The sequence below is a fragment of the Galeopterus variegatus genome, unplaced genomic scaffold (genome assembly GCF_000696425.1).
Source record: "Galeopterus variegatus unplaced genomic scaffold, G_variegatus-3.0.2 Scaffold98, whole genome shotgun sequence".
Classification (NCBI taxonomy): domain Eukaryota; kingdom Metazoa; phylum Chordata; class Mammalia; order Dermoptera; family Cynocephalidae; genus Galeopterus; species Galeopterus variegatus.
This window is the reverse complement of record NW_007726209.1, coordinates 278775-292755: the sequence shown is the minus strand read 5'-3', so window position 1 is coordinate 292755 and position 13981 is coordinate 278775. Positions and strand designations below refer to the sequence as shown.

General features: G+C 43.5%; 1 protein-coding gene across 1 annotated transcript in view; it reads right to left on the bottom strand.

Moving 5' to 3' along the window:
- The window catches only part of ACMSD (aminocarboxymuconate semialdehyde decarboxylase), a 66001-nt gene extending 52499 nt beyond the window's left edge, over positions 1 to 13502 (bottom strand). The window contains exon 1 of the mRNA XM_008583451.1: positions 13382 to 13502. Coding sequence (XP_008581673.1) covers positions 13382 to 13438 — 57 coding nt within the window. The 5' untranslated portion in view covers positions 13439 to 13502. The remainder of the gene's footprint in view (positions 1 to 13381) is intronic.
- Positions 13503 to 13981: the final 479 nt, after the last annotated feature.

Here is a 13981-nt window from a genome sequence, read left to right as displayed (position 1 = left end):
AGGAAGCGAGCCCAAGGTTGAGTGGGCATACCTGGTTTTGAAAGCCTTCTTTTGGGTGGGAACTCTCTGCAGAGTTCCAAGAAGGTGCAGGGTATCACATGGTGACAGGGCAAGTGTGTATTAATGTGCTCACTTGCTCTCCTTATAAAGCCACCAGTGCCCCTCCCAGGATAACCCCTTCATTTGTTAACCCATTAATCCATTAATCATGAATGTATTAATACATTCATGAGGACAGAGCAATCCAATCACCTTCCAACAGCCCCACTATCAACACTGCTACACTGGGGACCAAGCTTCCACATGAGCTTTGGAGGGGACAAAATTCAGACCATAGCATGTACCCATGTATCACTTATTCAATATTTATATTTAAATCAATTTACTATTTTCCTCTTCAAATGTATTCATTCAGGAAGAAAATTCTATATCTGAGAAGTATTATTTTATCTCTTCCCTTAATTCAGTTTGAAAATTTAAGATGAAGATTAACATTAAAAAATACTGGTTCACATACCACCTAAAATCATCATGGACCACCAGGAGTACCCCAATCATAAGGACCACTCTTTAGGAAATACACTTCCCTTCAAACTGAGTTGTAATCCATGAGTAGACCATGAAATCAATTTAGTGGATAGGGACAGAGACATTTTAAAAACACAAAATAGTAAGAGCAGTGGCTGCTTCTGGTGTCCCATTCCTTCCCTCTTCATTCTCCCCACACCCCCTTAACACTTCTGTGCACACCAGTCCACCCCCAACTGCCGGCACCTGCATTTCTTTGAGGGCTTCTCTTTTGCTGCTGAAACCTGCTTTGATCAAGCTCTTATAGCAGGTCAGAAGTACCAGGAAATTAGTGACCCAACCACCTGCCCAGCAGCCCTCAACTGATGCCTGAGGGAGTCTGTATGTTAGTACACTGAATACACTGGTACCTCACCTCTCAGGCAGTACAACCACACTGGATAACAAACATTTCATTGGCTGCGTTGTTTTCCCGTCTCAGTTTCCCACTCTGCTGGTGTTTCCTGGAATCACCTGCAAAGTAAACTACTTTCATTTGAATTCTTGTCTCTTGTGTACTTCTTGGAAGACACAAGATAAGATAGTAAAGGAATGGAATGGAATAGAATAGAATATATTAGAATGTCTCCCATGTAGTATTGGCTTCATGAAACTTTTTTCCATTAAATACACACATAAATATTTATACTGAATCACAAAATAAAATGTATTTCTTCCTTGGGGTCATGAATAAAAAATTTTGAAAGCAGGAGAAGGGGGTCAGGTGCCCTGAGGAAGAGATGCATCCTTAACAGGAAGAAATGATGTGGGATGCAGCGACAGCAGAAAGGATTCAAGGGAACCTTCCCTGACGTGAGAGCGCAGGAGATACGGATGGATAGGTGGCTATGGGAGATGCTACGGGCATAAACAACAGAGGTGGGCCAACCTCGTGGCACACTCGGGAGAGTGCGGTGCTGGGAGCACGGCGGCCGGATCCTATATAGGAAAGGCCAGTGCACTCACTGGCTGAACGCGGTGCGGCGTCACCAAGTCAAGGGTTGCGATCCCCTTACTGGTCACAAAAAAGACAAAAAAAAAAAAAAAAAAAACCAGAGGTGCCATGCCCCCTGCTTTTGTTCCAGCTGGTACGCCAGGGCCTGCCACTATGATGCCGGATGGAAACTTGGGATTGACTCCACTGACAACTGAATACTTTGGCCAAGCTGCCACAATGGAAATAGTTGGGGCAATTGGTGGAACCCCTCCTGTATTCAACCATGAAACTACTGGAGCTGAATTTGCTCCAAACAAAGGTTGCAGATACTAATAAAGTTAAAGTGTCTGGTTTCCCAAAACCCTTAAAAAAAAAGGACCCTTTTTGGACTAGCCAGAATTCTACCCTGGAAAAGTGTTATGGATTCCTCCCAATAGTTACGTCTTCCTTGCCTGTACTACTCTAGGGAGTATGCTGGAGGCAGAGGGCAAGGGAGGAGTGGTATTTAATCAATCAGTTCTGTGTGGTGCATTCCTGAGATCTCAAATGTGATTGTTGAGGGCCTCCATGGCAAAATGGATCCAGTGAGAGCCCCATGAATCTTGATCATTCCATGTTTTGTCCATCCTGTTTTATTTGCTTTCTCATCCTTACACCCTCCAACCCCAGAGATGCTGCTACATATACCACAAAAACCAAACATCCCTTAGTGACCTTAACCCCACTGCTCCATTCATCCCCAGGTGAGAATTCAGGCAAACGTCCACAGAGGTCACAGACAATGTACATATGATTCTGTTACATCCCATATATTACCCTTTCATGTCCTAAAAAAGACATTTTCTCTTAGAGATTTTCTTGTTAGTATATCTTTAAAACAGTCTTGTGTTAACTTGTCTCCATCTTTTTCTTGGGTAAGGACAACCCAGGAGGCCCTTTTTTGTTGTGTCTATGATGTTGCTGTTCACAGCTCTTCTTGATAGGCCTAGTACAATCTTGGGTAAAGAGTTGTTGTATGCTGAAGGTCTAACAGTAGCTCTTAGCCTTGCCTACCTTAAGTACTTATGCCGCACATTCTATTGGTGTACCATGTTTGATTTGTCCCTGATACCTTAAATTTGGAGTTTTTCTGAGAAGTGGAGCAGTGATGCAGCATCAACTTATTAAAATACATGTTAAGCCTTAAAAAAATTTTTTTTTGAAAGCCACTGTCTAAGAGCATATATAACTATATGTAGTGGATTGAATTATGTCCCCCAAAACTCATTGAAGGTTGAATTGTGTCCCGCAAGTTTTATGTATTAGAAACTTGGCCCCCACTGTGACTGTTAAGAGGGTAGGAAATCCTCTTATGGTAATTGAAAGATGGAGCCTTGAAGAGGTGATTGGATTGTGGGACCATGCCTAGAGAATGGATTAAGGTTGGTGGTCATGGGCGAGAGTGAATGAGAAGATTAGACTGCTCTGCTGTCTCTGCTTCCACCATCTTGCCATGTGAGACCCCTGGGTCACTGTTGCCACCACCAGATGGACTTTGGACTTCCCAGCCTCAGAAACTGTAAGCAATAAATTTCATTTTCTTTATAAATTACCCAGATCCAAGTATTTTGTTATAAGCAACAGAAACGGACTAATATACTATATGACTCATGTAACTGTAGGTTTTAAAATATAATTTCATTCATTCATTCATCCATTCATTCATTCTTTAAGCCCTCTTGGAGCCTCATCTCTAACCAGCCTTACTAGGGCAGAAAAATAGAAGTGAAGGCCAATTCCAGCGTGTGTGGAGCAGAGTAATGTGTGGGGCTGGGGTGGAAGGTAATTGAGGAGCTCTAACAGTGTGTGAGACACACTGTGATGGTGATGCACAAGTTCTCTGGGAGCCTGGAGGATGGTGCTGACCTGCACCTTGGGGCAGGTGGTGTCAGGGGAGGAAGGTTGAGAAGGTAGTCTGGGATCACAGTGGAGAGGAACTGCTAGTGTTCAGGATTTCTATACTCCAAAGCCTGGCTCTCAGAGTGTGATTCAAGAAGGGAAGGTGTGGAGGCAAGAGACAGCTAGGTGAAGAAGCTCATCAACAGCTCCTAGCCTGCCAGCAATGATGGTGGATGAGTTAAGCAAGCTGAATATCAGCTCAGCTTCTTGCTCATTGTAGTTGGATGAAGCCAGGTAACAGTGGTTGATTCTTACATCATGGCACAGAGAAGTCATCTAGAAGGAGTCAGGTCTTGGCAGATCCCTCCTCCAGCTCTCTTCTCACCTCGGAAGGTCCAGGCCTGGACCATAGTGCAGCATAGGGCTGTTTGTGCATCTCTGTCTGTGACTGGGGTCTGCCTCAACAGACTTAAGATCTGTATTAACTCTATACTAGTCTTGTTCTACCCACGTTTAAGTTCCGATCTTGAGTTCTAGCTCCAAATGATCATATTAGCTCTGGAAATCTATCTTCTTCCTCCCTAGTGACATCAGCGAACCCTGTTTAAGAAATGGTCAACCAGCGCCCAGCTTCTCTTCCCTGTACCCAATTTCTCTTTTGCCTGTGTCTCCCTCCCCAGACTCCACTCCCCTCCCTTCATGCATTCAATACCCTTGTACTATTTCTTCTCTTCTCCTGAAAAAAGCTGCTAAGAAATGCATGTTGGGGGAGAGGGTGGACTATGACCTTGTCGGACCTTAAAAACTAATGCCACCTTAAGTGACATTACAAGCGGCGCCATTATGGGCCCACAAGGGCATATTAACATGGCAGCCTAAGAGGGTGCCAGGAGGAAGTAGGGTGGGATTGTCTGCCGGAACTTTGCCTTAGTCCTTATTGGCCAAATACGTGCTTCCATGCTCGTGAACACTGCATAGTTGCAATATCTAGGCATTGAGACAGGATGCATGCTCTCGTAACCTTTAAGCTGATTGGAGGATGTAAAAAACCTCCCTTCCCCATTTGCCTTTAAAAGCAAGTGCTTGTGTGATAATAAACGGAACTGCTCGACAGAACCCCCACCGCGTCTGAGTGTCCTTTAAATGGGCTGTTTGGGGCCGGCAGCTGTGCTCACCTCTCTTCACGGCTCTCTTCTCCTGTCTTGTTCCAAAGGGGACTGGAGGGAAAGAGGAATCCGGGCCATTCGCTCACCCACCAAAAGGAATGAGGCTAGGGCTGTTTGCGTCAGCAGGTGGCGGACCCGACAGAGTGGTGCCCCGTGTGAGGAGTTTTTAAAACTCATGGGTGAAAAGCGAGCGAGTGAGGCCCCCGGCTGCTCGGTCCTGAAAGAAGGTCGACGAAGGGTGATCAACCAGCGGAGTGGCCCCCACAACTGCGGTAGTCTCCGTGAAGTAATCCGCCTGCGTGTCAGGGTGAGTACCATAACAGGGGGAAGTCCCCGCACTTCTCTGCCCTGTTGCTCCCTTTGTCCCTTCCTCATGGGGCAACATGGGAGGCGTGTGTGGAAAGAGTGATGAGACAGCTTGCAAGGCTCTAAAGTACATGTTAAAAACAGAGGCCTAGAAATATCTGACTCCATGGTCACCAATGCCTGGCGTCATGTAGTGAAGGTGGCCCCTTGGGCACCTTCGTCCAACCTGTTCTCATATGAGACTTGGGACCGGGTTCAGACCCTGGCCAGAAAGAATGAGATTAGTCACGGGCTAGACCCTCGCTTAGGGTTCTACCCAACCATCTCTGCCCTAAAGCTTTGCTTCCATCCCGAGCATCAGGAAGGGGCAAAAAAGGGATTGGGCGCAATTCGATGAGGAGAGAAAAAAGGAAACAAAGCTGCCAATGCAAGGCCCTGAGCCACTGAGTGATACCTATGCCCCTACCCTGTCACCCCACCAAAGTTTAGCCGAAGGAGAAAAAGCGGCACCTGAAGAAGTGGAGGAGGCTAGCCCACCTTTAAAAACACCCCCGGCAGAGCCACAGGCTTTTCCTGTTATGGCTCGCTGGGAACCCCCAGCTGTCCGCAGCCTGTGGGGAGAAGCTGCCCCTCAGGCTTATCTGGTCAACGTTGCCCCCAGTGGAAATAGGCTGGCCGCTTGGTACCCTTGGGAAGCTCACGACCTTAAAGAGCTGAAAAAGGCTGTTGCAGAGGATGGGCCCAATTTCCCATGGGCAGAAACCATCCTCCGGGACTTAGCGCACCAACCCTGCATGACCCAAGATTGGAAAATGCTCTGTAAGGCTGTCTTCCCTCCAAACTTGTTTATCAAGTTCTGCGTCTTCTTTAAAGAAGAGTGCCATGTGAAGGCAGAGATAAATCAAGCAGTAGCATTGCCCAATGCCACCAAACCCAGACTCCGAAATAAGCGGACCCGAAACAAGCTGGCCGCAGGGGCAGCTGCGGTGGCCATCAGCTCCCTCTTGGGAGTTATTGGAGCAGGTACCAGGACCAACGGAATAGCCTTGGCTCATCAACAGGTAGCTTCCCTTAGGGAGGCAGTGTACATAGATTTTGGCCGCTTGGAGGTGTCTGTATCACATTAAAAAAAAAAATCGCTAACATCACTTTTTGAAGTTGTTTTACAGAATTGATGTGGACTCGAACTGTTGTTCTTACAGCAAGGAGGATTATGCGCCGCCCTCAAAGAAGAGTGCTGCTTCTATGCCAAGCACTCTGGAGTGGTCAAGGATTCCCTAGCTAAGCTTACAGAAGGGCTAGAAGAGAGCGAGAAGCCAATAGTAATTGGTTCCAAAGCCGGCTTTCAAGTTCTCCATGGCTCACCACCCTGCTGTCCTCCCTGGCGGGCCCCCTAGCCATTTTCCTTGTCTTAATCATCTTGGGGCCTTACGCCATTCGCCAGGCTGTGTCCCTTATAAGGTGCAACACCACTTCTCTCGTAATACTTACCCAGGTGGTAGAGGAGGTGGCCCATAATGAAAGCCCTGACAGCCCTTGGGTCAATATGGCCCTTCAAGAAATCAACGCCAATCTCTAAGGCTCCACCCCGCCCCTGCTTGGCTGGATAGTCAATGATGGGTAAGATTTCCAGAGGGAAACAACCTAAGACAGGCACAGCCACCAGAGGGAATGGAGGCGAGGCTGGGAAGGTTAGCCGCCTCCAGCTGCCTTATTAAAACAAAAAGGGGGAGTTGTCAGACCTTAAAAACTAACGCCACCTTAAGTGACATTACAAGCGGCACCATTATTGGCCCACAAGGACGTATTAACATGGCAGCCTAAGAGGGTGCCAGGAGGAAGGAGGGTGGGAGTGTCTGCGGGAACCTTGCCTTAGCCCTTATTGGTCAAATACGTGCTTCCGTGCTTGTGAACACTGCATAGTTGCAATAGCTAGGCATTGAGACAGGATGCATACTCTTGTAACCTTTAAGCTGATTGGAGGATGTAAAAACCTCCCTTCCCCATCTGCCTATAAAAGCAAGTGCTTGTGTGATAATAAATGGAATTGCTCGACAGAACCCCCGCCACGTCTGAGTGTCCTTTAACTGGGCTGTTTGGGGTCGGCAGCTGTGCTGACCTCTCTTCATGGCTCTCTTCCCCCGTCTCCTTCCAAAGTGGACTGGAGGGAAAGAGGAATCCAGGCCATTTGCTCGCCCACCAAAAGGAATGAGGCTAGGGCTGTTCGGGTCGGCCGGCTGTGGACCCGACATGACCTTGATCAGTTACACCTTAGAGTAAACTTTAAGACTATGTGCTCTTGAACTGGAAACCGGCCATTGAAATTTTATCCTTAATTTGGAAGAAAAGATTTTATTTCCTTATTTCCTTCCCACCTACTTTCTTTCCTTCCTTCCTCATTCTCTTTCTTTCTTACTTTTTGATTCTGTAAGGAACATTAACCCATGTGTTAGCAGCTTAGACAAGTATTCCTTCTCGGAAGGGGAGAGAGGTAGAGGGAGGCAGAGCAAAGGGATCCTGTCACATGCACCAAATCACTTACAAGGTACTTGACTTTGTTAGAGTAACTTAACATCTCCAAGTCACTGTTTCTTTAGGTATAAAATGAGGCTAACAGGAGTAGCTGAGACATAGGTTTTATGAAAATTAATTGAGATAACGCACATAAAGCTACTGACACCAGTCTTGGCTTATAGAAAGGGCTTCATCAATGTTAATGATGGTGATGGTGGCAATGGTGGTGGTGGAGGTGGAGGTGTTGGTGGAGTTGGCAGTGGGGGTAAGGCAATAGTGGAGGTAGTGAGTGGTAGTGGTAATGGTTGTGGTAGTCAGTATGGTGGTGGTGGTGGTACCAATGATGGTAATGGTGGTGGTTGTGGCAGGCAGTGATGGCAGTAGGGGTGGCAGTAGTGGTGACAGCCTTATTCTATCCCTAGGTGGAATACTCCTGGGTCAGATACTACAGACAGCTATAAAGGAAGGAGCCTTTTGCCACTCTGTGTTCCTTCCTCCCTTTCCTGGAAAGTATAAAGTGTTCAAGTTATCCCACAGGTTCCTTGCAAAGACCTAACCTTTGAGCAAGTTTATTTTGCTCCAAGTCTGTGCTCTGCACAGTCCCCAGCTATTATCTTAGGTGGAGCCAAGCCTGGGTCTAAAATTTATGACCCTGGGAATGGTTGTTGTCAGAGAATATGCTGGGAGGCATTTACAGTCTGAAAGTGTTTGACTGACAATTACTGGTGTCCCATAGACATTTATGGGCATGCCAAATAAAAAGGAAATTTTAAAAATTCAAGGAAATTTTAAAAATTCTGTACAAGAGATGTGTTTCTGAAATCAGTATATATGGATCAGAGTGGATGAACTGAATGACATTTTTAATGTCTTGGGGACCTCACACCTTCATGAACTGAGTTATTAACCTTCTAGGTATTTCCTCAGAAGGGTTGTTTAAAAATCAAATTACGTCTGGGATTTTGTCTCCTAAAACTTTACAGTGATCAAGTGCAATTAAATTATTACTAATGAAAGAAGATGTAAATATATAATTTCTTATTAAAGGCCAAAATTTTTTACCCCATTTGTAGTGGATTGAATTATGTCCCCCCAAAACTCACTGAAGCTTGATTGTGTCTCCCAAGCTTTATGTATTAGAAACTTGGCCCCCACTGTGACTGTTAAGAGGGTGGGAAATCCTATTATGGTAATTGAAAGGTGGAGCCTTGAAGAGGTGATTAGATTGTAGGACCATGTCATAGTGAATGGATTAATAATGGTGGTCAGGGGTGTAGTTCTGAGAGCTTTAAAAGAAGAGAGAGTCTGTCTCTCTCTCTTTCTGCTCTCTCTGCTTCCACCATCTTGCAATGTGAGACCCTGGGGTCACTGTTATCACCAGCAGATGGACTTTGGACTTCACAGCCTCAGAAACTGTAAGCAATAAATTTCATTTCTTTATAAATCACCCAGTTTCAAATATTTTGTTATAAGGAACAGAAGTGGGCTAATACGCCTTTTAAAATTAGAAGAATCTAGGGGCCAGCCCATGGCTCACTTGGGAGAGTGTGGTGTTGATAATGCCAAGGCCATGGGTTTGGATCCCTGTATACAGATATCCGGTTAGCTCACTTGGGAGAGCGTGGTGCTAACAACACCAAGTCAAGGGTTAAGATCCCCTTGCCAGTCATCTTAAAAAAAATAAAGATAAAAATAAAATAAAAAATAAAATTAGAAGAATCTTTGTAAGCCCTACTATTGGGTACATAAGAGGTGGTTAATAAATCCTTGCTGAAGAAAATATCATCATCATTATTGTTGTCATGAGTAATCTTGTAGATCAACCTGATATATCTTTCACCATGGTTTCTTGGGCCACAATCTTCCTATTTGTGATAGCAGAGAGTGTGCCTCCTGATTCAGCAGAAACAATTTAATCAAGTGCACCTGAATGTGCTGCCTTTCCACTTCAGATAGATGTTTTTTCAAGGATCCTAACTGTAACTCTGACTAAAATCATCGTTTGCAAGTGAAAATGAGAAGAATTTCTCAAATCCCAGTCCTTTGTAACCATTAGTTAATCATCAGCTTAGGTGCGTTGTTTTTGCTTTTCTGTTTCTTCATTGAGAAAAGGTCAAGGTTATTGAGGTGTGTCTATTAATATTTAAGAAGAAAAGGTAGGCTGAAAAGTGATATTAGTTCTTCTAAGGGATTTCATCTTCTAAAACAAAAATAGTATTGGCTTTTACTTTTCATTATTGGAAAATTTGAAAAAGTCGTGAGAAAAGATCAGAGACAAATGTTTTAAAATAATATTTTCCCCACTAAGACACAATTTGAAGACAAGGGAAATGCTGCGAATGTCACTCTAATATGGACTTTGACCAGATAGACTGGAAATGAGGGGAGAGGAAGAAGGATCCCAGCCCCATTTATTTATTTATTAAAAATTTTATCATTATACAATGTAAACATTTTTTTTGTGGCCCTTTACCAATTTCTCCCTAAAATCTCCTAAAATCTCACTCATCCTAGTTTCAAAACGCAGCACTGTTTTCTGCTAGATGTTTCCTCACTGGCTTGCTAACACACAAATGGAAACTTCTACCATGTACAGATCTGATTGCTTGACCTGCAGGTTGGAAGCCAGGTTCCAATGACCCTGTGACGAAGCTGCCCTCAGTGGGTTCACATGAGTGTGAGGAGTTGGGGATCAGCCTGCTGCAGAGGCAGGCACTGGGGCACAGAGGGAAGTGTGGATGTCCTTATCAGCACGATTATTCTCCTGGGCCGATTTTCTCCAAGTGGATGTGGTGGTGATACTCTGGAGGGACCACCATGGGACCCACATAGCTCTGGGATTCTAGATTCATTTCTGAGTCTCAAGCACCTCAACTGTCAAGCAGGTTTAATAATACAAATTTTATCTGTACATGTCACAAAGTTCTATGTGAAACAAGTTATTTATCTTTCTCTCTCTCCCCGGAAATACAAAATATTATGACTATTATGGATATCATTGTTATTATTATTATGAATGAATCAGCTGTCTGCTGGCAGCATGTGAGACTGCTGGATTAGAAGTCTAGATTACTGGGACAAAGTGCCCCTCCCTCTTTCGAGGCAATCGCTGGGGGCAGGAAGGGGAAGCAGTGTAAAGAGCTGGCAGGACGTATGCTTGAGAAGTTTCCAGAGCACACCATGGCAATTGCCTTCCAAGTCTCTGCATTCCTCAGCTTCCTGAACAGTTTCAACAGCGCCTTTAGGGCCCTGCATGAGGTGGGGCACCTAGAAATTGTCAGCTCTTGGTGACCAGTTCTCTACTCAAACTGGAGGCAGGCTTGGGGATGGGAGGCAGGTAATGGGAGGTGAGGTTGTAGCACAGGATATAATAAAAAGTTTCCTTCTTTCAGCATAGAGGAGGCACCATTTTAGGTCCTTATAGGTCTTGCAGATGGGGAAGGCTGATGGCATGTGAAAAAGACCTTTTAATTTGTGTTTTATTTAGGAGGAGCTTCTGGTGCCCAGAGGGAATGTCATACTAGGGCCTAGGTTTATTGGGAATATGGCCACCCTTTTCAAGGAGTCAGAAGAGTGTGTTCTGCAGAAACAAGGTATTTCTCTTGGACATTGGCCTAAATAAGTTTGGGAGTTTCCAAGGCCTGGGTTTAAGTCTGAGTTCCATACTGAGAATACAACAAGAATGGATAGAACAGTCAGGTTCTTCTTTGCACGATGTGCTTATACCTGCCTGTGGGAGGAACTGAAAAATCCTTCCTCTCGTGATAAAAATGTCTTAACTATGACTGGCTTGCTTTCTGTCTTAGACCATTTAGGCTGCTATAACAAAGTAACATAAACTGGGTGGCTTATACACAACAGTCATTTATTTCTCACAGTTCTGGAAGCTGGAAAGTCCAAGACCAAGGCACTGGCAGATTCAGTGTCTGGTGAGGGCCCATTTCCTGGTTCATAGATTGAACCTTCTCGATGTGTCCTCACGGTGGAAAGGGGTGAATGAGCCTCCCTGAGCCTCTTTTATAAGGGCATTAATCCTATTCTTGAGGGATCATTCATGAGAGATTCATGATCTAATTGCCTTCAAAGGCTCCATCTCCTAATACCATTGCCTTAGGGGTGAAGGTTTCAGCATATGAATTTGGGAAGAAGGGACACAACCAACCAGACTATAGCACTCTCTAAGCCTCAAAATTCTTGTCTGGATAAGGAGGTGATGCCATGGAGCTTGGAGCCCCTGCTGTTGTGACTCCATCTCCTAATACCATTGCCTTAGGGGTGAAGGTTTCAGCATATGAGTTTGGGAAGAAGGGACACAACCAACCAGACTATAGCACTCTCTAAGCATCAAAATTCTTGTCTGGATAAGGAGGTGATGCCATGGAGCTTGGAGCCCCTGCTGTTGTGACATTCTCTTGGAGGGTGGATCACACTGACCAGCTCTCTCAGGGGGAGAGTACTTTATAGATCACCATGGTAGTTCCCAAAGCATTTCATGTGGGTGTTCTTCAATACTCAAATAAGTGAAAAGCTATAATGATGGGGTTAATACCATTTGCTGGGGATAGATGGAGGGCGATGTAAATACCCAGTGCTAAAATTTGGATTCTTCTAAAACTCTCAGATTAGGGAATATAATCTATTCCTTCTATTACCTGTATCATTACTTAATTAATTTATCCATTGTATCATTCATCAGTCAAATACCTATATATGAGGGGAAGAAAATGGTGAGCACCATATGAAATAAGAAACTCCATGGAGCTTCCAAACAAGCGACACATGCTCCCATGAAGTAAGTGGTGCATTCCCTTCATAAAATCATTAACATTGTGTAGTGGTGTTTAAACTTTAGTAAGTATAATGAGGACAACAGCATTCAGAACAGCATGTTCTCATGTAAGCAGTTAGACTCCTTTTGGGGGTGGGGTAGATGGATAGGTTTAGCTTTTACCACTAGCTCTATGTAATAGGACAGGCTTTCAAAAATGGTTCAGCATCACTTGTATTTTTCGACCTACAGTTTCTACCTCCCATCTTATCTAAGAAACCAGTAGGCAAAGAAATACTTAAGATTAACATTCTTCCACGAGACAACTATGAGAAGAAAATAGTTTCATCTACTTGCACAATGAACCACATTTCTGTTAGAGTTTGGGTTAATTCATTTTTCTCACTTGGGATAAAAAAGATGAAACGTTATCAGTGGTCTGAAAGTACTAGCAGAATGCTGAAGATTGGGTAAAACCTGATACTAAAAGCCTGAACAAACCTCTAGCCAATTTAAACTTCTTTCATGTTCCCTACCTTCCTCTTTTAGTACTCATTCAGAAGTTCTTAATGACATAAGGAAATCTCCATCTTTAGAGAAACACAGAGAACACTCTTTATAAACATTCATTTTGCAAAAGCTCATATCATTTATTCTAGGATTTTTTGATATACCCACTTCCTAGTTCTTTATAACAAGGATTTATGGCTTAAAAAACATCAAAAAGGAAAGGTTTCAGACAGTGTCCTAAAAATAGACTAAAAAAAAAAATTTCACAAAGCTATCTCTTGGTGCTTCTGAAACTTATTTTAAACATTTTGGAAAGGAGATATTTTAAAAGTCCTAGAAACCTATCATATTCCATTTTTTAAATAGTCTTTTGCTTGAAATTATAACTTTAAGTTCTGTAGTTGGCATGTATCTTTTCAGCTGCTGAATATCTGATTTAAAAGGAAATAAGTCTGCCTGGCTTAAATTGTCCAGAAATTTTAAAGAATGCTTTGTTTGAGGGGAAAAAGAGATTTTGAGAAAGCACTTATTTCTTTGATTCAAACTTCTTTCAGAATAAATATAAAAGTCATTTTTAAAAATTAAGAAACCAGAGCTATCAAGTAATTTAAAATAGCCCCCAAAGCAGAGAAAACTTAACATCTAATTCTCCAAAGAAGAGAAAGGCCTGTAACAGAAGCATTGAGAAACCTTGGAGAAGTTCCAGAAATAATTCAACAAATTAATTACCATTACCTTGTTTAGATCTGGCCATTCTTTTGGTAGAATATGACTATGGATGTCAATTTTCATCTCCGTAGGATCAGAGGAGCATGTAAGGAAAGAAGTTTTGATATCAAGAGATCTTCATGAAAACCATGGAGTTAGTTGACTTCCTCAGCCTCTTAGGGCTACCTTCAGGCACCAGTCCCAGGCCTGCGCAGCCAGTCTAGGTCCACTGGAACTGCCTTATTAAAGTTCAGAGTTCTGTTTGTCATCCTGGCTCTGGGTCAACACCCTGGTAATCAGGACTCTGGGCACAAAATTTAAAAAGCAAGAAAAAAGGACTGTACTCAATTCTATGAGGGCAGAAGTAGAGTAGGCTGCTTTGAGTTACAGCAAGTCAAAAACTAATTTTTGTTTTAAATATTTCATGTTTTATCAAGATATACATAAAAATAAAATAGTACATGGTTAAAAATCAAATAATACAGAGGGCTTTTAAAGACAAATGATAGACCCTAACTCACCTCTTTTTACCCTTGGTTTAACTCCCAAGAAGCAACCTTTTGCTTCTGCTTTTTGTTCAGTTAGTTACTTCCATTGTCTTTAAATGATATTTAACAATTGGCTTGT